This window comes from Epinephelus lanceolatus, chromosome 3, assembly GCF_041903045.1.
Source record: "Epinephelus lanceolatus isolate andai-2023 chromosome 3, ASM4190304v1, whole genome shotgun sequence".
Classification (NCBI taxonomy): Eukaryota; Metazoa; Chordata; class Actinopteri; order Perciformes; family Serranidae; genus Epinephelus; species Epinephelus lanceolatus.
The window spans coordinates 14,640,567-14,665,179 of NC_135736.1; the positions used below are offsets into that span (position 1 = coordinate 14,640,567).

Sequence of the window (24,613 nt, forward strand, 5' to 3'; positions counted from 1 at the left end):
TATGTGACCAGACATATGTTTCTGCATGATGACATGTTATGTATAAACACCCCAGCCTGCCTAATGTACCTCTAACCCCCAACCCAAACCAGCACGGAGGCTACGCAATGTACTGCGGTGGACGCCATGTTTAGCTCGGATCCAAAAGTCAAACAATAACACGAATAACTGGTTGAGGTAGCGATACACCAGCAACTCCTGTGTTCTGTGAGGTAAAATAACTGTTTCTGTTGGAGTCTGACGGCTTTAAAGAGAGCGATATAACTATTATGTTTTAACCTACGTCACTGCTTTTTGCTAATGGCTGAGTGAGCATTTCCATTTGAAAAACCCGGAAAAAAGCCGGAGTCTTGAAGTATCTTTAAGTATATTAGAGGTTTTATCTCCTGTTTAAAAATGGTGTTGACACAGTATTTTACAGGGGACTGTATTTATATCGTCACTTAACGTTTCTGTTTGACATCTGCTCTAATTTGCAAGTCTGCTTATCCAGTGCAAAACTACATTATGACTGTGGGCTGCCACAGACTTGTCTACTTCCTTCTTAATGCCTGCAGTGGTTGATAACCGTCATGGATAAACGAATGCTTCTTTGATAACAATTATGACAAAAAGCACAGGGTCTTTATAAATAACATGTTGGTCCTTGTCGTCAGGGGAAACAACCAAAACTGATTTTGCTATTGGTTTGTTCCTAAACAACTAACATTATGTAATCTTCATAATAACATTCTGTTCTTGTTAGAAAAAGAAAGAGAGAGACTGCATTTTCATCTTGGCTGGCTCACACAGAGGAGCCATCAGGCACACAGCAGAAAGTGAAGAAAAGATGGCGGAAAATGAAATACTACCAAACAATGGAATTTCTCTGTAGAAAACATGGCGTTCTAAAACTGCAAATACTCTTTTGTTTTCAGTATTCTTGAAGCAATTTTTCTTTTTTGCTTGAAATAATGACTTAATTCAAGATTACAGATAAAGTTTGAATCCTGGTTAATGATTACAGTGTCTTTAGATTATTTAAGGTTGTCCATTCCCTGTTTACAGCCCACTCTGATTTCCCTCCATCATCCCCCATCACCCAAAAGAGCAGCCTAAAGTGTACCAGGGCCTTTAGAGAGGCTGATTACGGTGTTCAGCTTGATAACATATAAAGTAGGGAGGGCTAAATTTCATCAGACTGGTAGATACCAGCAGTGATGGCCATCATGGAGTTGATATGATGGGTTGATGCGGTTCAGGTTGTTCCTATATATGCAGAGCTGAAGGGTTACAGCCAGAAATCGAAGTGCGATGGGGTCAGCTCACAGTTTGGACCGCAGGGGCTTCAGGTACTTGTAGAAGGATTCATGGACCTGTAGAGGAAAGAAGGAATGAAGCATTTGTTAAAATGAAATAATGAACAAGACCAGAGTCAGACATGCTTATGTAATCTCACAGAGACAGTTGTCTTCCTCTGATGCCAAATGATTGTGGTTGGCCATAGAGTGCAAAAATGTAACAGAGCAAGTTTAGACAGTCAAAGTAAGCTTTTTAAGTCACTTTATCATACATTTCTGTAAACTATGATCAGCTTAATGTGACCCCACCTGGACGTTCTTGGTGCAGTATAGCTAAGTCACAGAGAACCTGAAGCATTTAAGTCCCACAAATATACTGTATACCAAAAGACTAATGGTGTTTAACGTTATGCCCCTGCCATATTAAACTGTTCCTCACACCAACAGACACAACACACAAGTTGAAAAGTTAAAAATGCTTATTTATTAAGAATTGGATTGAGAATTATTTGTTGCTACTGTTATGATCATGTTTATTATTTCTGATTGGTTGCCAACCATCAGAAGGGTGGGTCTTATGTCTTATGAGCCTGTCTGAAAACAGACACCAAGGAGAGTAGATGAGGACACATGAGAGTGGCATGCTGTCACAGAAGCCTAATGCCTTCACTTGAGAAAAAAAAGAAAAAAAGAAAAAGAATTCCACATTAGCCTCAACAGAAGAGGACCAGCCCATCCCGAACACCCAGTCAAGCAAGCACTGCCGTTGGGTAACCAGTGGATTGACTGCAAGAAGCAGGCTCAACTCGCTGGGGTCCACGGAAGACCTACATTGTTTTCTTGTTATTAGTATTTAGCGTACGTTGTGGTCTGTGAGTAGCCTGTTTGGCCCTAAGGCAGGTATGTCCAAAGTCTGGGACGGGGGTCAATTGTGGCCTGCCAACCAACTTTAAATGGGCAGCAGATTTTCTTTCAAAATGTAATTTATGTGGCCTGCCATGCAATATTAGATAATCAGGACAGATCACTTTACATCACTTTCCAAATCAGGACCAGGGACCAGGGACAGTAGTAGTACAGACTTGTTTTGCAGATCTCTATGCTGGTAAAAGGCACTTTAAACTGAAGCCATTTGTGTGACAGAGACAAAAACTTGTGGCTTAGGTAAGTTACCTTAGATGATCTTATAGACTAAAATGTAATGGTGTTGTGACCCACGCAAAGTGAGTGATGACCATCCTACCACGCTGTACAAGGTACAATGATGGGCCCTGAAGCTAGATTTAGTAATATACCTCAGGTATCTCTGTAGTATCAGAGTGATACAGAGGGTCATGCTTGGACAAGATGGACAGTGAGGCAAACCTGTAAATAGTATCGCCAAAATCAATCAGTCAGAAATAGGCCAGCAACTAAGTGTTTTGTTGGTGCCATGGAAAAGCACGACTTTAGCCTGTGCAGAGAGCCCAATGTGAATTTAAATTTCTTTGTAAGATAATCAATGTGGTATTTAAAGTTGAGACTTTTGTCCGGACAAATTCCCAACAGCTTATAATTATCAACAGACTGGATGGAGACACCATTAAGATTACTGATCAGTGCCACCTGTGCCATGGCACTGCTACTATTATTTCATCCCAGTGACCCTGACTGACCTCTGTGGCATTTAGGGGTGAGCGGCGAGCCCACTCGAACATGTGCTCATAGACGTTCCCATCATATCGTCCCAGGACGGATTTCAGCCTCCTGTCGTGGAAGTCAAAGGCATCTACCAGTGCCACAGCATTGGGCCTCAGCTGAGACAGCAGCTCCTTGATCCGAATAGAAACTTGGTGCACCTGAGGCACATTCAGCAGTCCGGCCTGAAATAAAACAGATCCAGATGTGGATGAAAATGTGCTGCTAGACTTCACTCAGCTGCTCTAACAGTGAGACAACAGACAGTAGAGACAGTGGGTTGTCCAACTGTCCCATAAAGCAAGTCTTCTGTTTTTATTTTCAATTTAAAACTCAACTGATAAAACAAAATCTAATTTGTCTTATTTAATCAGCAAAACGTTCACCAGCCACCCAGACATACAAATCCCACACAAAGACCCCATTTTGTGAGCTCAGAGACAAAGAGGCAATTGAGAAAGCAGACAGTAAAACTGACTGACAGCACTGGGAGTATACAATTAACTGAAACAGTTTTGTACAACCTGTTTGTAACACCTGCAATAAGACTAACCACTGACTGTTGGACAGATGATTATTCTGACCTGTAGGAAGTCTCCAGAGTTGTTTGCAATGCCATGCAGGGCGTACAGCAGAGCCAGGGTCGACAGCACTGAGTGTATCGCTGTGTCACTCATATCCCCCAGCCTGTCAGTAAAGAGCTTCACTACGACATAGTGACAGTGGGCCTGGGGACACAAGACAGGGGGACAGGTAAATGCATGAATGAGACTCAAGGCAACTAACAAGAAAGAAAGGGACAGAAAAAGAAGAACTGAGATGAACATGAGCAGGACTTGAGTTTGACTTCAGGCAGCATTGCAACAACATATCAGGCTTGAGCTCAGCTTTGACTTCTACACTCACCCACAAGTCTGAGACAGATCTGTGTATCACAAGCTATGGAAAGCTTTAAAGGGACAATTCACCCCAAAATTATATACATATTTTTGTTCCTCTTAGCTGTAGTGCTATTTATCAATCTAGATTATTTTGATGTGAGTTGCAGAATGTTGTAAATATCGGCTGTAGAGATGTCTGCCCTCTCTCACCTGCCAACAGAATCACACAGAAGGAAGCATGCATCTACTCATGGACAAGAGGTTCCTGCTCATGACAACATGAGATGTAAACATTAGTGGAATCCTCCTCAGCTGAGCTGTAACGTTAGCTAGGTGAGCTAGCAGTGGATGCAAGCTTCCTTCTAAGCAGTGATACAGTTGGCAGGTTTAGTTCCTGCATGAAACTGCTGACAACGTCTGTGGATTATATTTAGTAACCAGATCAGGATTCCTGGAAAGAGACATTGCTGTTGAGTTTTTCAAAAGTATTTTTCTTGCACTTTGAGATCCACAAGCCGAGTGTCATCTAGTTTCCTTATATTCGAGAAAGAGCAGACATCTCTACAACTGATATCGCCAACTCAGCAACTCACTCCAAAATGGTCTAGATCGATAAAAAGCACTACAGATAACAGGAAAAATATGTCATGGCTTTGGGGTGAACTGTCCCTTTAAACTATGTAATGATCATGATCACGCACACACAGAACTGAACTTACATCGGAGGCTCTGACCAGGTCAATAGCACTGTTGTTCCAGGCGTCCTCCTGGCTCTTCCTGTGCTGTAACTCCTGCTGGATGCTCTTTGCTGCCAACTCAACTAGACTACAAACACACACACACATCACCTGCATTAACCAATGTCATCAATATAAATGAATTAAAAACATTAAGATACAACATGGCGACACACATTTATCTTGACTTTGGGTTGTAAGTACAACAAGAGCTGTCTCTTTACTTAAAGGGCCACTGTGTAAAATGGGTTGAAAATCATTGAAAACAGTGACATCAGTGGTCAAATTCTAGATTGCAGGGCTCACTCGCTCACCCCTAAATGATGGTGGCCTCGTAGGGACAAAAAGCCTTGCGCACACACATGAGTTTTTCAGGAGTAGGTCTATCTAGCGACGAGGTGAATGTTTATTTAGAAATCTAAACCATGTTACGATATTGTAATGAATCCCTCACGAGCAGGAGACCAGAGTAGCGTTCGGGAAAAAGGCCAGTTTATTTGAGCACTCCAAAAACTCGGGTAACACTCCAGGGGGTAAAAGACTCCGTCCCAAACTCTGACTCTTCTGGCGTAACACACACACTTCATACACACATACTCGTTTACGATACCTAGCGGACACCCCCTCCCCTCTCTGCTCCACCAATCTCCGACAGCATAGCCAGTAAACAGAGCTCAGCTGTTTATTTAGCCTAGCGATATCTCCGGACTATAGTAGCTGCAATGGACGACTTTGAACGCGATTTTGAAGAGTTTCTTGTAGCGGACACAGACCCAGAGCCATACCTGTTTGAGCCGGAGTACACAGATGAGAGCCGGAGTACACTGAGTGGGCGAGAAGAGAGGCTGAATCCTCCGCTCACATTGTGCTGCACAGAATGGGATTTGGTGCTACTGCTGCCATCGTTGGGGAGATATATCATCAGGAGGAAAAGCGCCGCAGAGAGTGCATCACAAGGAGTGAAGTTGCGTCTTCTTTTCCTTGCAGATGACGGTTCGGGTTCATTTTCTCCTGTTGCATGGTAAGTGTGGTCCATTCGCAAACTTTATAACTAAAAAAACTTTTCACTACTCTCTATCTACGAACTACTAACACTCTCTGCTGTTTCCTCCTCCTCTTTCCTTCCTTCCTTCCGCTGTCTTCGTTGGTTTATTTATACACGCGAAACGTGTTCTCTGGCTGGCTGGATTGTCCGCTCGGTCTGCCTTACATACATGGCGGCGCAAGATGGCGACCTCTCTAAAGCAAGGCCCTTGCTATATATATATACACACACACACACACACACACACACACACACATATATATATCTATATATATATATATACACACACACACACACACACATATATATCTATATATATATATATATATATATATATATATATATATATATATATATATATATATATATATATATATATATATATATAAATAAAAGCATAATTATAAGGCTACGAAAACCAAACGAATTTTATTTTATAGTGATTATACACTTATATAAACATATTAATGGGTAGAATATTCAGATTCAGATTCAGATTTGATAATAAACCATGCCAAATATTACACACTGGCGCTTTAAATGAGGATTAGTGCCTCGCATGTTGTATGCCTTCACCAACCAGTCAAGTTGCAGTTACAGTTTACATCCATGTCTGTCCAGACTCATAATATATGTAGTGAAGATTTTGAAGGAATGTAATATTAGGTATTAAGTGTATTTCTTAGAAGTTTCCACTATATTGACACGTATAATTTCCAGTGAGAAACATGCTGTCTTCGCTTAGAGACTACTTTCACAGAGGACTGATGGAGAGCTTTGTCACATGGTGCAACGACAATCACCTGGAGCTCATTATCACCAAAACATTGAGCTTGCGGTGGAATACCAGAGGAACAGGGTAGAACACAAAGTTGTAGCCATGACAGTAAACAATGCTTTAAATATGGATGTTGCTGCAAAGAAGCTTCAACTTCTAAAATGTGGATGCTTCTCACACATCTTTTGCTCAGCAGATTGATACAATCAGCACAGTTTCAAGATGGACACCCAAGATTAGTGTCAACGATTCAGTATCTGACCAAACGTTTCCTTTTCTGTTCCTGAGTTATGATGTTGAGAAAAGAGTTTGTGCAGAACATTGTGATGTCACAGTGCAGTGTATTTGTGTATGGATTTTTGAGTTATGGCCAAAAACATGTTTTGTGAGGTCCTGTGATCTTTGACCACCAAATCGTAGTCAGTTCACTCTCAAGTCCAAGTGGAAGTTTGTGCCAAATTTGAAGAAATACCCTCAAGGTGCTCTGAGATATCGCATTTATGAGAATGGACCAGATGGACAGACAGACAACCCAAACACATAATGCCTCTGGCCATGACTGTCTCTGGCGTGGAGGCTTTAAAACAAAACTGCACCACTTAGTACCACTGCAATCTGTCTATTCACACATTGACTATCATCAATCAAATCTTTTTTAAATGTATACCATGCAGGATTGTCAATTACAGTTTGTAAACATGCTCGACAGGGAAACTGAAAGAAAAAAAACAACCCCACATTTAGCATTTTGCCTCACTGTATGTGCCTCTTGGATGCCTGCTGCTTACAGTCTGGCACCTGGTCCCTACCTTTATATAAAGCCATGACCTCAGTTGAGTGCAGTGGGGATACACACCCATCAACGACCCAAACACAGGAAAAAAAGAAGAAAATAAGAAATACAGGCAGAGGACAGAGTCTCTGCAGAAAAATACACCACAGCACAAGTGTGAGTCATAAGTGATTATTAAGAGGGATTACCTCTCTATGACTCTATACATTGTTTTTCAGGAAAATCCAGCATAGTATATATTCAAAGAGGGAGTAGGTTGAAGGGAACATGGCAGAAACACAGAGGAAATGAATACTAACATGTCATCGTCCTTTATCCCTCTAATGTCTGAACTGGCAGGCCACATTTTGTCGCCCTCCACCAGACTGGCTTAGCCGCTGTTTGTGCTCCCCACACAGATGACACTGACTGCCAAATGAATTTAAATGTGACTAAGGCTGACAGTATGCAGGGATGAGAGCAGGGCAGCATGTCATGTAAGTGACAGTAAAAAAGGACAAAGCCATAAATATGGTTCAGCACAGAACAGCAGATTTGGGCAGATAGTCTTTTGGAAATCTGATCAGGATGATTGATGTTGACAGCTGCAGCTCTGGCCAGCACCAATACCTGGGATAAAAATCTAACTGTGTGACGAAACAGCAGACAGTGTGTCCATCCCTCATCTTTCAAGCGCTTCATAAATATTAAATATTTACATTTTGCAACCACGAGCCAAGAGAGGAGGGGTCAAAGGAACACTACACTGACCAAGGATACTAATATAATTACTTAAAAAAACAAGGTTTAAGTAACTAATTCAGAACATATCAAAAATGCGTTCAATGAAAATGTAGCAAAGAATGTTAAGTGATAAACGGTATTAAATAAAGTCCAAACAACTAAGTCATATCTGCTGTTGTCTCTTACATGGCAGCTCGTTGTTTGTAGACCTCTACCAGGCTGACCAGGTCATTAATGTCAACCACGGTTGGTCTGGCAGCGACGGGCTGGGGCTGGACCCTGTGATGCTTTGGTTCATTCAGATAGGACACAATGCCGCTCAGCTGCTGTCCTGCCTTAGCCTGCCGGTAGCTCTTCACCAGGTATCTGCAGAGACAAAAGTTGAGGAGGCAGACAGGCGAGGGCTGAAACATGGGTGCAAAAGCTAGCTGTTAAACTGTGTGTTCACAGTCTGTAGCCAAATGCAGTATTACTTCTGGTACTGTTGAGAAATAAAGACATCTCTCTCTTTTTTCTTTTCTTTTCTTTTTTTTTTTTAACAATATCTTCGTGTATCCAGTTATTATCCAGTTTTTTATTAACACCAAATCAAAGTCTGGTTTATAACTACGTCGCTGAATTTTATAGTACTAGTAATAAAAAACTACAACAGCTATCATGTAGGCATATAAAGTGTCATCTGTGTTTGTGTTTGCTGTGGGAGGAGTGTGGGTGTGTCCGCTGCATCTATCACATGATAAGGCTGCTGAGTGGGCGAATGTTTATGTCTGTATGTGTCGCTATTTGTGTCTTTCTTGCTTTCGTTCTGTTTAGGCGTGTGACAAAATTGATGAGTGAAAAAGCTAAATGTGTGTGTGTGTGTGTGTGTGTACATCAGTGTAAGCACTGCTGTTTGAGTCTCTGCACTAAAAACTGTGCAATTTAGGAACTAAGCAGATTTTAAAGGTTAAGTGTTACAACTTAAAAAGTAAAGTAAAAGCAACGTAAAGTAAAGTATTAACATCTCTCTCATTGTATGAGCACTCATAGTCAACATACTACAAAGGCGCTTCTAACACATGTCTGAGTCAGAGATGGGTGAAGAACGTGGCAGGCTGTGAACTCGGACCGGATGAGGTGTCACATTTGTGGTGGTATGCGTTTCTGTGTGACGAGTTACCTCGCAGTCTGCAGCATCATGACTGTGTTCTCTCCCTCATAAGTGCACGTTGGGGTGAACTCAACGTAAATGTCCGGCAAGGCACTGCTGCGAGAGTAGCCGTGGCCGCCGCATGACATGCGGCACACCTCGATGGCAGAGTTGGCTGCCCACGTGGTGAAGGCCTTCAAACCGGCAGACAGGGCATGGAGCTGTAGATTGGAGGGCGAAGACAGTGAAAAAAGCTTAATGCAAGCCCAAACACTGGGTGACAATTATATCTTTTTAAAAATAAGAGCTTTGACAATTTCAAATGACATAAACAACATTGCCCTAAACATGAGAAAGAGTCAGTGATGGCTATGGGGTATGAATTCAGTATGTAGTATGCTGATATATACAGTAGTTTAAATATATATATTATTATTATTATTATACATTAAACATGATTGCAAATTAATTAGAAGTTGCAACTCTTTACAACAAAATGGAAATGGTGCTAGCAAATGAAGGTAGTAAATAGTGTAATCAGATAACCTGTTAACCAGCCACACAGACAGAAGGATCAAAGCCTGTGTAGTCAGTATATTGCAGAATAACTGTAGTACTTGATTTGAAGAGCTTGCAAGCTGCATCCGCTGTCACGCTGACTGACCATGCTGGCTTTTCAATGATTAAACAGTTTTTGCTTTTACCACACACTCACCACACATCCTCAAAATACCTCGAAAGACTAATCTACAACCCATTAAGTCAATGTGCATCATCCTCAGTCAGTCATTCAGTCAGTCAGTCATCACTGACCTTAGATCACACCCTACATGTGTGTGTCCAGTCAGTACCTCAGGCATTTCACTGAAGTCCCCCTGGTTGATGTCTTCACTGATGCGGTGGTAGGTCTGCCTCATGTACTGGCCGACAAAAGCGAAGGCATAGGCCGTAGCCAGCAGAGGGAACAGTTTGTACTGCTGCGTCTGGTAATCGAGGATCTGAGGCTCTGGCTCTCTGTGGGACAGAAACACACAGGTTTGAGTTTTCAGTATCACATAGAAGTTGTACTTCCCTTTGATACATGGGGATGTGGTAAGAGATCATATCATGGCAAAACCATTGCTATTTCCATTTCCTGTTGAAATAATGTCACCACTTATGAAACTCAGACACCTATTTTATGTGTTGAATGCTCTGTTATCATCTATCAAGGTATTATAAACATCCTTATTCTATTCTGACCTATTGTCCCTCTTCAGTTATCTATGTTCTATAACATGTCACATTACCTGGTCCATAGGTTTACTGTATAAACACTCACGTTCTTAGGGAACAAACATAACTGAACTTTTTGTTTCGTTTTCTTGCTCAAGAAATTTACCATTGAGTTAAATACATTCATTTATTCCTAATTTTTTGTTCTGTCTTTTGAGACTTTTCCTCATGTAAATGTTCTTAACACTCTGGCAAAAAAAAGTGTGTTCATGTGGTTTTTTTTGCAACTTTTATGCATTATGTAATGTTTGCAGCTGTTTGCTGAGGTGCCTTTGTGAATACATATGAATAGACTGACCCCGGCCGGATTTCAGACTGGCGCCGAACAGCACTGTAGCGGATGGCGATGGTGCAGGCCTTGGAGAGGGCCCGGGCTGACTCGCCTACGATCATGGAGCGGATGAACACCATGGTGCCGTAGGTCAGCTTTGCACTTGGTGGCTTCACATAGGTTCCATCTGGCTCCACCTGGTGGAGAGACAGAGTCATTCTAACTGCTGATACTTAAGGAGCATGAGCCCCACTCTAAAGTTATATATAAACTCAGTTTATTATTGCACAAGTTATTAGGTTATTAGGTACACCTAGACAAAGTTATATAGTTTATACAACAGTCCTGGAATAAATGCTACCTTTGTGGTGACTGTGATGTTCAGATTGGTTTATGAGACTGTTAAGGAGAGATGTTGATGCAACTTACTGCAGTGGTTCCCAACTGGTGGGTCACGGCCCAAAAGTGAGTCGTGGGTCTATTTTGAATGGTCCGCAAGTGACTTGCAAACATGTCAAATTTGTAAAAAAACTCTTTATTTCGGAGGACAGTGAATTTCAGGCGCATAGCTTTTATTTTGAAGTGCCATTTCCTGCTGTAGAGTAACTGACTGATGGACAGCTACTTGACAGAGACGTCAAACTATCTTGAAGACATGGAGAAGTGCAAGTATGCTGCTGAAACTATTAAAATGTGTGGCCCTTGAAATAATGACTAAGGAGAAATCAGGACCCTGTGGCTGGACCATTTAGCGTTCATGTGGTGCTGTTGAACTGTACTGACAGGTGTTTTTATTTGAAACAGGTTCTTAATGCATCTTCCAGTAGTATGCAACTGAATCAGGTGCTTCTCAGTTCGAGGCCGACAAACTTACAATAGGAAAAAAGGGACCGGAGCACACTCAGTGATCTGCAGCTTTGAACTGTGCAAACAGGCTAAATTTCAACACGACTGTGACAGAAAGTTCTGTTGTTTTGGCCACCCCATTTATATCACTGAGGGTTAGCTAAATAACAAGAACATCTTTTTGTATATTTAACTACAGTTCAACAACATCACAAATGGCATCCTCTAAAATGACAACAAAATTGAATAAACACCCCTCTGAAACAGTTTCAACAAAAACCTAACATGATTTACTGCATTTACTGAGTGTTGTATTAAAATGCAGGTGTACCTAATAAATTGGCAGCTAAGTGTGTATACACTAGGCTTGGGCGGTATCACAATATTTTAGCTGTGCATAACTTTTTTAAAGTGCAATACCTGAAAAATCCTGTGCAATACTTTGTCTGTCAGTGTCTATCTACATGTCTATGTGTATGCAGTAATGCCTACTGTCTGTCTATGTTGTGTTCAGGTGAACTTGTTGCTGTCTGTGTGCTCTACTTTTTATGTTAAATGTTGTTTTTTACAAACCAGCACATTGGCGTGTGGAGAAACGTAATTTTGTTCTACTGTGCAATTGCTTATTGTATGGTTTTGATTGACAATAAAGCTCACTTTGACTTTGACTACAGCATACCAAGGTATTCAAAAAATTCCAAGGGTTCGAGTTTCGATACTATGCAAAATACAGACACTCGTCTTTTCATTAAACTCATACCGAGATGCTGTATTGAGGATGTATTGTATGTAGTGCACATCACACTAACAGAGGTCAGTCACTACTGGTGGAACAGGCAGTTAAATTAGGAATCAGGGAAACTGTGGGGATAATGTTATAGGACTGTTAACAGGCTGCTAGCACCAGCAGAGAAACCACAGGGAAAACAGCACATTTTTACAACTTGGTGAATTAAGGGTTTATTTCAACCAAACCAGAGTTGGTGATTGGTGAACAGTGGACTAACTAACTGAATGGCTAACAAGACTAACTAAGACAGTCTTGTAGAGCTTTATTTTGTTTTTGTTGAGTTTGAATAAGTCCTACTTCAGTGAATTGGAGAAACTTGAATTCAGAAGGTGAACTCTCCAGTTAGGAGAGATATGAAAATATAGATAAAGCCCAAGCCTAATATATACCATTACTACATTACATATACAGTATTACAGTATTTTAACATGATGCAATCAAGACAAAAAGCAATGACTTCTCTACACCATGGTCAAAGGTAGATTACTTCATGCATATAAAAGATTTAGTTTGGGTTAGAAGAAAATGTAAATGCTGATGACTAAAGCCACCAGAGCCAACTGACTCTAAACATGCATGACATCTGCAGATCTATAATTTTATTAACTAACTTTTGTTTCTATGACACTGTGACACTATGACATTACTACAATGCAACAATCCCTCCCATTTTGGTAAACAAACACAGTTGTGCAGGTCTTTGCTATTAACTATTCATTTATGTGCAAAGAACAGGATATGTCCTAGTGGCAAAAAGATAAGCAGTGGTAAAACGCACTAATTGTCCTTTGGTGTTGGCACAGGTACAGTTACACTGACAGCGATCCCTTAACAAGAAAGGAGGAAATCTCAGATGACAAGAACTATCTCATAAACTTGTACCCAACTGACCTCAGGGAAAATATCAACTCAAATAAAGTCACATCACCTTGGCGTATTTCATCAGCATGTTCTCCCGTGGGATTCGTACGTTCTCTAGTTTCAGGAAGCCGTTGTCAACTTCATTGAAGCCAAACTTGGGGCCGATGTCTCCAACCACAATACCTAAAACAGACAGTGAAAAAAACACAGATTGAAAAAGAGGAAGGCAGAGACAGGGAGGTAAATGATGACTGACTTTACCACAAACACCACATCCAGGGAGACTTTACAGACGGTGGTTACCTGGCAGGGGTACGTGTGTGTCCATGTCACGGATGGGTACGATGAAAGCGTGCAGACCGTGGCAGTTTCCCTGAGTGTAAAGCTGGGCTAGAACAATGGCGTGGTTTGAAGTCTTTCCAACTAGTAAGAGAGGGAGAGTAAGAGGGTTCATACTAGTTTGTTCTAAGAGTCAATGAGGTTTTCTCAGCATGACAGAAGAACAACAAAAAAGCAGTGTAACATCTTTGGGAAAACAACACACATTATGCTCACAGGGGTTCTGACACTATGCCAAATCCAGGCTGCGAAAAAACTCTCGGTCCAGTTCTGCAGAGACATGACAATGTGAATGTACTTACGTGCTCCAGGCCACCATTTGATTGAGCTGACTGTGGGACTGTTCAAGACAAACTCTTGCGTGGCTGGGTCATATGTGGCTGTTGTCTCCAGCCCTCTGAGGTGTGTGCCTAGAGAGAGACAACATGTCAAAGCCCCGCCAAACACATTTACACACAATACAGCTGAAAAGCAAAAATGAATTGGTGGGACATGAACAGGATAAAGATGAATGACTTAAACAAATGTTTAGCATCAATCATACAAGCCAAAAAAAAAGATGAATCAAAACATCAAATATGATAATGGATAGAAAATGTTTAGCCCTTGACAATTTGAAATATGCATTAATAGGTATCTAAACACTTATAAATGAGCAAAGCAGTGAATTTGTAGGTGTTTGACAGATCTAAAAACGTGTCAAAAATCACATCTGAGGATAATGCAATTCATGCTGTATCTATGTCATGCTATTTGCTTGATGTTCTCGGAATTTGCACCTAAAACAAACAAAACAGGATGTTCCTATTCAAATTAGAATGTGTGTTGGTATACTGGTCTGCAACCAAAACAAATCTCAACCTAAAACAAACTTAACCACCTAAGGTTGTTAGTAAAGGAAACAGTTTTGTCAAAAGCACATGAGAAAGGTCAAAACGGGAGTCAGGAAGCATGACACCTAGTGACAGACTCTATACTAGGAGGTATGGGCATGCAGTTCAAAGGGAAATTTAATTAGCAACTTTATTCTCACACAGCAGGTCACAAGCGGTCAGACAGGTCGTAAATATATTATACCATATGAAATATTTGACCAACTGCCACTTTAAAGAAGTGGCGATCCCACACGGTTTCTTCAACAAAATGGATAATTACAATGGCTATTTTGGTTGTGTTCATCTATGGGGCCATTATTGTAGCAGAACTATTTGTTAACGTGAGAGGAGAGTTGTGTAGCTGTATCCAAATCTGTGTGCGTGATCTGATTTGTAAATGTGTAAAAGAATCTTTTAATGCGCATTGAAATTTGTCAATGTGTACAGGAATCTGCAAAGGTGTATTCAGAGTCTGGGTGTGTGTATTCAGATTTGTAAATGTATAAAATAAATTTCCAAATCTGTGTTCAGAATGGTAAGTGTATTGAGATTTGATGTGCTGACAAATCTGTGAATACATACATAAAAGCAGGCATGTCTAAAGTCTGGTCCGGGGGCCAATCATGGCATGCACACAAATTTTAAATGCCCCCTAACTTGTTGTTCAAGATATACTGTGAATGGCCCACCACACAGCATCGGTTAGTCACGCAAGTTCACTCTGCATTTATTCTGTTCACCTCACGATGCAGGACGATCATACAGTTTTTAGACATGTACCAAGTGGGAACTACGCAGGTAGAACTAATCTATAAATGCGTACATGGACATTATTGACTGAAAAGCCTAAATATTTCGCTCCAAGAGCTGCAAACACAGACAAGTTGGCTCCATGTGGCGAGTTACAAATGTGTGTAGAGATTTGTCTGCACTACTCTGCCTGCACTGTGTCTCAGCAGCTAGACAGTGGTCATACCACCAGTCGGCACTCAATGATTTTAAGTGACAGGTTCAGCTTTATGATATACAGTACAGGCCAAAAGTTTGGACACACCTTCTCATTCAATGCGTTTTCTTTATTTTCATGACTATTTACATTGTAGATTCTCACTGAAGGCATCAAAACTATGAATGAACACCTGTGGAGTGATGTACTTAACAAAAAAAGGTGAAATAACTGAAAACATGTTTTATATTCTAGTTTCTTCAAAATAGCCACCCTTTGCTCTGATTACTGCTTTGCACACTCTTGGCATTCTCTCCATGAGCTTCAAGAGGTAGTCACCTGAAATGGTTTCCACTTCACAGGTGTGCCTTATCAGGGTTAATTAGTGGAATTTCTTGCTTTATCAATGGGGTTGGGACCATCAGTTGTGTTGTGCAGAAGTCAGGTTAATACACAGCCGACAGCCCTATTGGACAACTGTTAAAATTCATATTATGGCAAGAACCAATCAGCTAACTAAAGAAAAAAACGAGTGGCCATCATTACTTTAAGAAATGAAGGTCAGTCAGTCCGGAAAATTGCAAAAACTTTAAATGTGTCCCCAAGTGGAGTCGCAAAAACCATCAAGCACTACAACGAAACTGGCACACATGAGGACCGACCCAGGAAAGGAAGACCAAGAGTCACCTCTGCTTCTGAGGATAAGTTCATCCGAGTCACCAGCCTCAGAAATGGCAAGTTAACAGCAGCTCAGATCAGAGACCAGATGAATGCCACACAGAGTTCTAGCAGCAGACCCATCTCTAGAACAACTGTTAAGAGGAGACTGCGCCAATCTGGCCTTCATGGTCAAATAGCTGCTAGGAAACCACTGCTAAGGAGAGGCAACAAGCAGAAGAGATTTGTTTGGGCCAAGAAACACAAGGAATGGACATTAGACCAGTGGAAATCTGTGCTTTGGTCTGATGAGTCCAAATTTGAGATCTTTGGTTCCAACCGCCGTGTCTTTGTGAGACGCAGAAAAGGTGAACGGATGGATTCCACATGCCTGGTTCCCACTGTGAAGCATGGAGGAGGAGGTGTGATGGTGTGGGGGTGTTTTGCTGGTGACACTGTTGGGGATTTATTCAAAATTGAAGGCACACTGAACCAGCATGACTACCACAGCATCCTGCAGCGACATGCCATCCCATCCGGTTTGCGTTTAGTTGGACGATCATTTATTTTTCAACAGGACAATGACCCCAAACACACCTCCAGGCTGTGTAAGGGCTATTTGACCAAGAAGGAGAGTGATGGAGTGCTGCGGCAGATGACCTGGCCTCCACAGTCACCGGACCTGAACCCAATCGAGATGGTTTGGGGTGAGCTGGACCGCAGAGTGAAGGCAAAGGGGCCAACAAGTGCTAAACACCTCTGGGAACTCCTTCAAGACTGTTGGAAAACCATTTCAGGTGACTACCTCTTGAAGCTCATGGAGAGAATGCCAAGAGTGTGCAAAGCAGTAATCAGAGCAAAGGGTGGCTATTTTGAAGAAACTAGAATATAAAACATGTTTTCAGTTATTTCACCTTTTTTTGTTAAGTACATCACTCCACGTGTTCATTCATAGTTTTGATGCCTTCGGTGAGAATCTACAATGTAAATAGTCATGAAAATAAAGAAAACGCATTGAATGAGAAGGTGTGTCCAAACTTTTGGCCTGTACTGTATGTCTTTTATTTCAGACTTGACTGCCAAATTGTGAGTATCCGTTACCCTTAGGTAAAAGAGATTAATTATTCAACCTCGTGTGCAGTTGACCACCCTGTTTTCAGTTTTCATAGCCCTTTTCTTGACAGACAAATAGTTTTGCTACAATAAGGACCCCATATTCATCATCATGTTAACTTGAAGCAGATTAAACTTAAATTAAATTTGGGATTTGTTATAATGTGTCTGCTACTTGTGTAGCTTTCCCTACTCAACTGAATTTACTTGTATTCCACACAAAAATGGGCAAAATATGACATAAAGGATGTTAAAAACACTAGCAAGTTACTTACACAGGTAAGTTTAGTACAAGCACATATTAGTGCTAACTACATCAACATTAGTTTTAAACCATAAGTAGCATCACAGTTTTTAAAATGTAGCACCAGGTTGTTTTTGCATTAAAGTAAGACACGTATAAACATTTTCATAACCACAAAATCTTGGGGTCCAATAGCAGTGAAAAGCAACCAAATAATCCCTGTTTACTGACAGGCCTACACAAGCCTGTTATTTTGGACTTCTCTGTTCATTTTACCGTGGCCCATCTCAGTCTGAGCGTAGGTGCCGATGATCTTTAGGTTCCAGGCGGGCATGAAGAAACGGTCCATTTGCTCTGGGGTGGCCTGGTTGAGCAGTGTGGGCAGGAACATCCCCAGATGGAGATCCAAGGGCTCTGGCCTGTCTGGGTGCACACAGCTAGGCCACGCAGGAAAGGGGCAAACGGAAAAGAAAAGCAGGTGGTAATGTAGAAAGGGCAGGTAGGAGGATCCATGGGAATTTTTTGATAGAAGTAATTTTATGGCAAGTTTGAACCATACAGGATGAATGAGAAAGAGAATGTTGGACGAATTTTCAAAAATCCACAAGATGGTTTAGGGGTGAGAATCAATATGGTTCAAACAAAGAAGAAGAGTGCACAGGAAAGCAGTAATAGAAGTGACAAAGACAAATTGAAACAGCTTGTGAGAATATCATGCATATTAATTTGATCATATGGTCATCATTTGGCTCCACTTATTTGAATCTGTCTTTTAGAAGCTGCAGCAATAAAATTCATCCGCCACATGAGTCTGAATACCTCAAAGTGTGTGCACCACTTTAGTCTCAGCCAGTTCTCAGTTTCTGCATCAAACACGCACCTGATTAAGCTGCCTCTTATATTTCTCTACACCAAGTCATCACATGTAAACTTCTAGTTCATCACTACCTGGATGTTCAACTAGTCTGGCAACATACAGTTTGAAAGTCACAAAAATGTTTGGTTGAACTTTTCATTGAACCCAATAAAGATATATATAAAACCTGGACTTGGGTACCAATGGGTAGGTAAGGTTTCTTTCTTCTAAAATGTTTTTTAGCAGACTAATTTGATTGATCTTATTGATTAAGTCATCTTCCATACCCATCATGGGTATGAAAGCATTAATTTGCGTAAAATACCACAAGACAGACATGTAGTATAGTCATACTTTTGAAAGTTTTGGTGGCAGCTCTGCACACTGAACTGCAAGTAGTAGGCCAATCACACGTGGCATTAAATCTAAGGATGCTTGCAGTGATTGGCTGTGGGCAAGACCATACAGGAGTCACTTTTTTCTAGGTATGGGTATGAAAGGGATCAAACATAGATATAGTTTGACTGGAGAAGTTTCGATACTACTTGGTACTGGGTTATTTTGGATTTTGACCTAGTGTTGGTCCAACCTGCCAAAACACAGGTGAACAAAATGTTCATTAAAGATGGGGCCACTGGTTCTAAACTTTCAGTGTAGGTTTGCACAGATAAACTACAAATTCCTAATAACATCCACTTGACTTTGTTACAGCAGGGCAACAAACAATAGCTGGTTTGGCCTACATTCTCTCGGATTACAAAGAGATATTCAGAAGCAAGAACTCAGCCTCATTATGGGGTCCCAGACCACATATTTGTGCAGCAAGTACTGTTGCTCTTGCTTTTGATGTTTTGACCAGTTTCAGTTTCCAGTCTGCACTACCTACTGATCCACACACCAGAACAACTTCTTCACCGTTTCTGGCAACTCAAGATGTCAACAGCCAAACCAAAGGCAGAACACATAATTACAACTAAATCACTGATTTAGACTTCATTAGAAACTGAGTTCATCATTTGCAAAGAGATGGAAAGTAATCATGACACATCAATCAAAATGCACACAAGCACCATTAGTGCATTGTTATGACATTAAGATGGAATTAGAGAGTTGTGAGTAGGAAAGTAGTAGCACTTCCTAATGTAGATGGGAATATGTTTTGGAAAAGACTAGAGAAAACTAACACACTTTATTTTAAGACACTAATACAACTCTGAAGGCGTAAGGGACAACCACTAGTTAAGGGATGTTAATAACACAGCTCTACATACTTAACTAGCCACCAGTCACCATCTCTTGTTAGAACAAAACGTTAAATATGAACATAATTGTTAGGACACGCATGCAACTAGTTTTGCGTTTTTCTACATGATTTGGATCTGTCAAACACGTACAAGAAATCAACAGATCTGCTCCTGGTACTAAAAAGTACCCAAAAACTGCTGCAACGGGCCTCTTTTCCTGCCCCAAATGTCACGTTGGCTTAAGAGTCAAAAACACCAATGCCACTTTGTTCTATAACAGCATGATGAAGTTGTCTCTGGGCCTTCAACAACAAGCGAATAGATATGTCAAGGGCTAAGTCCAGGACTGACCGTGACCCAGCTCAGTTTGGGCATATGTGCCCAAGGTCTTGAAGGACTCTGCCAGAGGTAACCATTTTCTGGACTGCTGAGGATCACACAGGCTGTACAGGGTCGGGATGAACATGACATAGTGTAGCCCCAAGGCCTCATGGAAGTTGCCATTAATCATACTGGGTGGAGGAAAGGTATAGGATACACAACCTGAGGTCAGACTTGTTGTTACACAACTGTTGTGTAACAATTGTATTCACTGACTCACTGTTCTTCAAAGACAGGCTGATTTTTATGGCTAAGGTTCATGTTTATCTCACATTCACAATTCAGTTACTTGTTCAGACGTGCCCGTCTGTCGACTGGAGAGTTATTCAGTGTTCAGTTTCTATCTGCTGTACTCAGATCTCTTTTGCACGAGAGATCTCAGTGAGATTACCAGGTTAAATATAGGTTACATATATATATATATATATATTTATATATATACACATACACACATATATATACATATATATGCACACACATATATATATAGGGTTGTAATGACCTGGCTCCATGCTGTTTTTTTCCTTTAATTTGTCACCCATTGTAGGTTTTCCATCGACCTAAACTCATTCATTTTGTTTTTCCCTCAAGCAGCACAATTAAAATGATGACAGTAAAAAAATAAATCTCTACACTTCCTACGATATGCAATAAAAACTGGTTATATTTTACACTGCATGTCATTGTGCAGCCGCTCAAAGCTTGGAGCTTGCCTACCCTCTGACACAGTTTTAGCCCAATCTTGTGTTGAACTTTGCTCCGACGGTATATATTTGCCTCGAGGCCAAAGGCAGAGTAGACTGTTAGTCAAGTTACAATTTATATTACACAATTTCCCTGAAGACAAAATTAAATGCTTCTTTGAATTTTGTTCTACCACCATAAAGTTTCTAAACCATCCAGTTGTTTAGTAGTTGATGCAGGTTACAAGACAGTTGTGAAACTGGAACCATAAACATGTTAAAATTATCCATCGCATATCATGGTGCCCAAGCTTTATCATGATAGCCTTTGCTATGTGAAATAAACATTGGTTATGTCAATTTGTACACTGCATGTCAGTTAATGAACAATCCAGGTATATTATTTGATTATATCACGTATAATGTGCACCCTTGATAATGACAAAAGTTTGATTTAAAAGATGTAAGACATTTTAAAGTCGATAGGTACAAAAATATATTAACAAGTACATACTGTGTTTGTTAACTTTAGCTTTTGGAAAACAGAATTTCATTGTTCACCTCTTCCCTCTATCAAATTTGCATTGTAAATGACCGGCAGTACACGTATCACATCTTATGTCTGACCCTGCTTACACTCCTTGTGTGCCTCACCAGGATAATGCTACTGAGCATCAAACTGAGGACAAACAACAGTATATAACTGGACTGTTAAGTGCCTTACATTGCTTGCTAAGCATGATTTTAGTGATAACAGCACACATTACTACAGTGTATCTCCTTGAGCCAAAGTTCTCACATTGAGGTATCATGGTGTATAGTTCTCAGAGCTCAAAATTTTTAATAGTTGCAATCTGTATTTTGAGCACTTTAAGGGACATAATCCCAGCCTCAGGCTGGAGTCGAACCCGGGCCGCTGCAGCAACAGCTTTGAACATGGGGCGCCTGCTCTATCCACTAAGCCACCAACGCCCCGTGTCTACCTCTCTTAACAGCAGATTTGACTGCCTTGCAATCACATTATGTAAGCCAGTTGACTGTTTGCCTCACGCATCAACTTGTTCACAACATACTTCTTATAGCAGTAGATCTCCTCTGGGTCTGCGATGCCATACTCTCTGAGCTTCAGGATCATTTGGGCACTTTTTCTAACAGCCTGGTCATAGCGCTCACTGCGGGACAGGAAGTTTTGATCCTCCTCTTGAAAGTCTGGGTCGTTGAGAACCATGGTCTCTACAGTGGAAAGTGGAAATTAAATCAGAAATGTATCTTTTAGTATAAACAGCTGCAATAGTCTATACAATACATATATTAAAATTTAACTGGACATTTCCAAAAGGCTGTTAAAATGTGTGTATGAGTACCCATTTATGAAAATGTGTACGAAATTGGTGTCTATCAAGATTTGAAATTGTGTATTAAGTTAAGAAAACAAGTACATGCAGTTGGTTGTTGGAAAAATTAAACACTGACCATCAGTTACCATACTCAGTGGCTTATTATTACTACAACTTCCTCCTGTTTGACAACATTACCTGGCTGACAACAATCACAGACTTTGAGCTACACAAGCTATGAACACCGTGACATAACAATAAATACAGTGACATGAAGACAACAAAACTATTGAAAACATAGTTTTGCATAGCGTTATTTTTTTATCTGAAGCCAACTGGATGTCCTTTTTCCCATTAGGTCTACAAGCACAATGTTAGTGGCACGTACACAATGCATCCATGCATGATCAGGACAGCAGTAGCTGTCTCACAATGGATGAGATGAATCCTGCAAATTCCACACTTCAAGACCAAATGTATCATATATGCCTGCAAGGCCTGTGTCGAGAAAAGGAGCCTTTTTTTTTTTTAACAATGCCTTTGGTACTCTCAACATCCTGCAATCCACTGTACATCAGTCTTTTCTCACTGAAATGCTCTGGTGAACTCAATAATCAGTATGTCAATGGATGAAAACATAATGCCACATTATTATGATAATGTATTAATCATTTAGAGCGATTTTCAAGGAAAGAAAAATCCCCAAATTCTCTGGTTTAAAAATGTGATTATTTTCAGGTTTTCTTGGTTTTATAAGGTTACAAACTATATGTCGTTGAGTTTTGGACTGTTGGTTTGACAAAAAAAGACATCTGAAAATATCATCTTGCACTCTGAGAAACTGTGATTGACATTTTTAACAATTATTTTAACAGCTTCCAGACAAAAACATAATTGATTAATCTAGAAAATTCTCAGAATAACTGGTAATGAAAAAGGTCCTCTTTTTGAGACCCTAGTAAATTTCAGTTTTAATACCTGCACCTTAAGCTTCAACAAAATGTACAAATACATGAATGCTGTTTTAAGAATATATACAGACATGGAAAATTAGATATCTGAAATAAGGCTCTTACAACACATTTTTAGAAGTGTATAAACACTGAAACACTTTGGTATACATTCTATCTTTCTCTCTACTTGAAGTAGCTGTAAAAAATAATTATGATATTTAATTTTCTATGACTTAACATGACCTGATCTTAACCAAGACAGATGTCATGTCGGCAATTGCTTTTAAGTTCTGCCCACATCAAATCAATCATACATATGGATGTTGTCAGTGGTAGAAAGCGACTTACTACATTTATTTAAGTATGACACTTCAGTATAATTTGGAGGTACTAGTACTTTACATAGTATATCTATTCTATGGGGCGGCATGGTGGTGTGGTGGTTAGCACTCTCGCCTCACAGCTCCTTCTGTGTGGAGTTTGCATGTTCTCCCCGTGTCAGCGTGGGTTCTCTCCGGGCACTCCGGCTTCCTCCCACAGTCCAAAGACATGCAGATTGGGGACTAGGTTAATTGATAACTCTAAATTGTCTATAGGTGTGAATGTGAGCGTGAATGGTTGTTTGTCTCTATGTGTCAGCCCTGCCATAGTCTGGCGACCTGTTCAGGGTGTACCCTGCCTCTCGCCCGATGTCAGCTGGGATAGTCTCCAGCCCCCCCGCGACCCTCAAGAGGATGAAGCGGTTAGAAGATGAATGAATGAATGAATGAATCTATTCTATGCTTCTTGATATTTTGACTCCACTACATCTTTGAGGGAAATATTGCAGTTATACTAAACTATATTTATTTGATAATATAAGTAACTAGCTACTTTGCAGATTCAGACTATCAATACAAGAATAATTTAAACAAATATTAATATTATTGTTGGATAAAGCCACACAGCACTGGATATAAAGAAATTAAAGTAAGCCCCACCTTTACCAGTTTCAGCATTAAAATCATAAGTGTATATTAATCAATAGACTATAGTCCATTGATATAATATACATTATTCTGAAATGGGACATTCTGCATTATGAGTATTTTTAATTTTGGGCACTGACCGTATATTTTGATGCTAATACGTTTAAATTTTAACTTGAGTAAAGTTTTGAATGCAGGGCTTTTCTTGTAGCAGAGTATTTCTACACTGTGTCAATACTGAGTAACTGATCTGAGTAATTTCTACCACGGCTGTTAATACAATACTACCCGCTGGTAAACATTACATCACTGGACACTAAACAACTTTGAACAATACTGCAAGGATGTGTAACACATGACACGTACGCCGAGTTTACCTTTGAAACATGCTAAATCACGCTAGCACACTAATATTAATATTACCACCCTATGCAGATTTTAGGATGAAATAAGTTTTTAAATCACGTAAAAGTTTGGTTAACTTCAGGACAAGTAGAAGGTGAACTAGCGGCCGTTGGCAGGAGAGCTGCTAGCCACTCAATAGCAAACAGCCGACGAGAGCATTGTTGAGTTAGCTCCTTATCTTAGCAAGTATCACTATCATCACCAAAATAAGTTTTTGGTGTCAGTTTTAACAAGCACAACAAGACGGGCAGAGAAAACATTTCAAACTCACCAATTTCTCGCCGTCTTCTGGTCTTTTCAGGGCCCCCATCCAAAATGTAGGTCAGTTTTTCGACGTCAAAAGTGGCGTTTTTCCGCTCTTTTAAAATATCAGGATTCATGGTTCTGTATCCGACTGAAAACAATACTAGAAGTTAAAAAAATTATGATGGGAATCGACTTATATAACCTGCCTCCTGCCTGCAACCTCTTAACCTGGTGTGGCAGGGTCTTCCTGACTCGGCCTCCTCCAGTTGGCGCAGGCGCA

At 40.4% G+C, this 24,613-nt stretch overlaps 1 protein-coding gene across 2 annotated transcripts; it reads right to left on the reverse strand.

The window, feature by feature from the left end:
• Positions 1–931: 931 nt before the first annotated feature.
• Positions 932–24,607, reverse strand: acox1 (acyl-CoA oxidase 1, palmitoyl). 2 transcript variants are annotated; one of them, XM_033623269.2, is made up of 14 exons: positions 24,359–24,607; positions 21,498–21,657; positions 17,537–17,697; positions 13,728–13,835; positions 13,390–13,509; positions 13,154–13,269; positions 10,617–10,786; positions 9,895–10,057; positions 9,074–9,264; positions 8,101–8,280; positions 4,558–4,663; positions 3,542–3,685; positions 2,936–3,142; positions 932–1,355 (listed from the first exon to the last, which is right to left on the reverse strand). In XM_033623269.2, exons 1-14 carry the CDS (start codon positions 24,465–24,467, stop codon positions 1,305–1,307), a joined length of 1,986 nt encoding a protein of 661 aa, XP_033479160.1. In that variant the 5' UTR covers positions 24,468–24,607; the 3' UTR covers positions 932–1,304. The 2 variants fall into 2 exon arrangements, with proteins under 2 accessions (XP_033479160.1, XP_033479161.1); XM_033623270.2 differs by lacking the exon at positions 17,537–17,697 and adding an exon at positions 19,712–19,872 and having other exon boundaries at positions 24,359–24,606.
• Positions 24,608–24,613: the final 6 nt, after the last annotated feature.

What these genes read in the sequence shown, in the direction of transcription:
- acox1 (XM_033623269.2), bottom strand. Translation starts at nt 24,467, where the DNA reads ATGAATCCTGATATTTTAAAAGAGCGGAAAAACGCCACTTTTGACGTC. An exon ending in CAGTCTGAAATCCGGCCGGG is followed by an intron (nt 10,058 to 10,616) that starts GTCAGTCTATTC and finishes TCTGTCCCACAG; the next exon opens with AGAGCCAGAGCCTCAGATCC. An exon ending in ACCTGGTCAGAGCCTCCGAT is followed by an intron (nt 3,686 to 4,557) that starts GTAAGTTCAGTT and finishes TTGTGTCCCCAG; the next exon opens with GCCCACTGTCACTATGTCGT.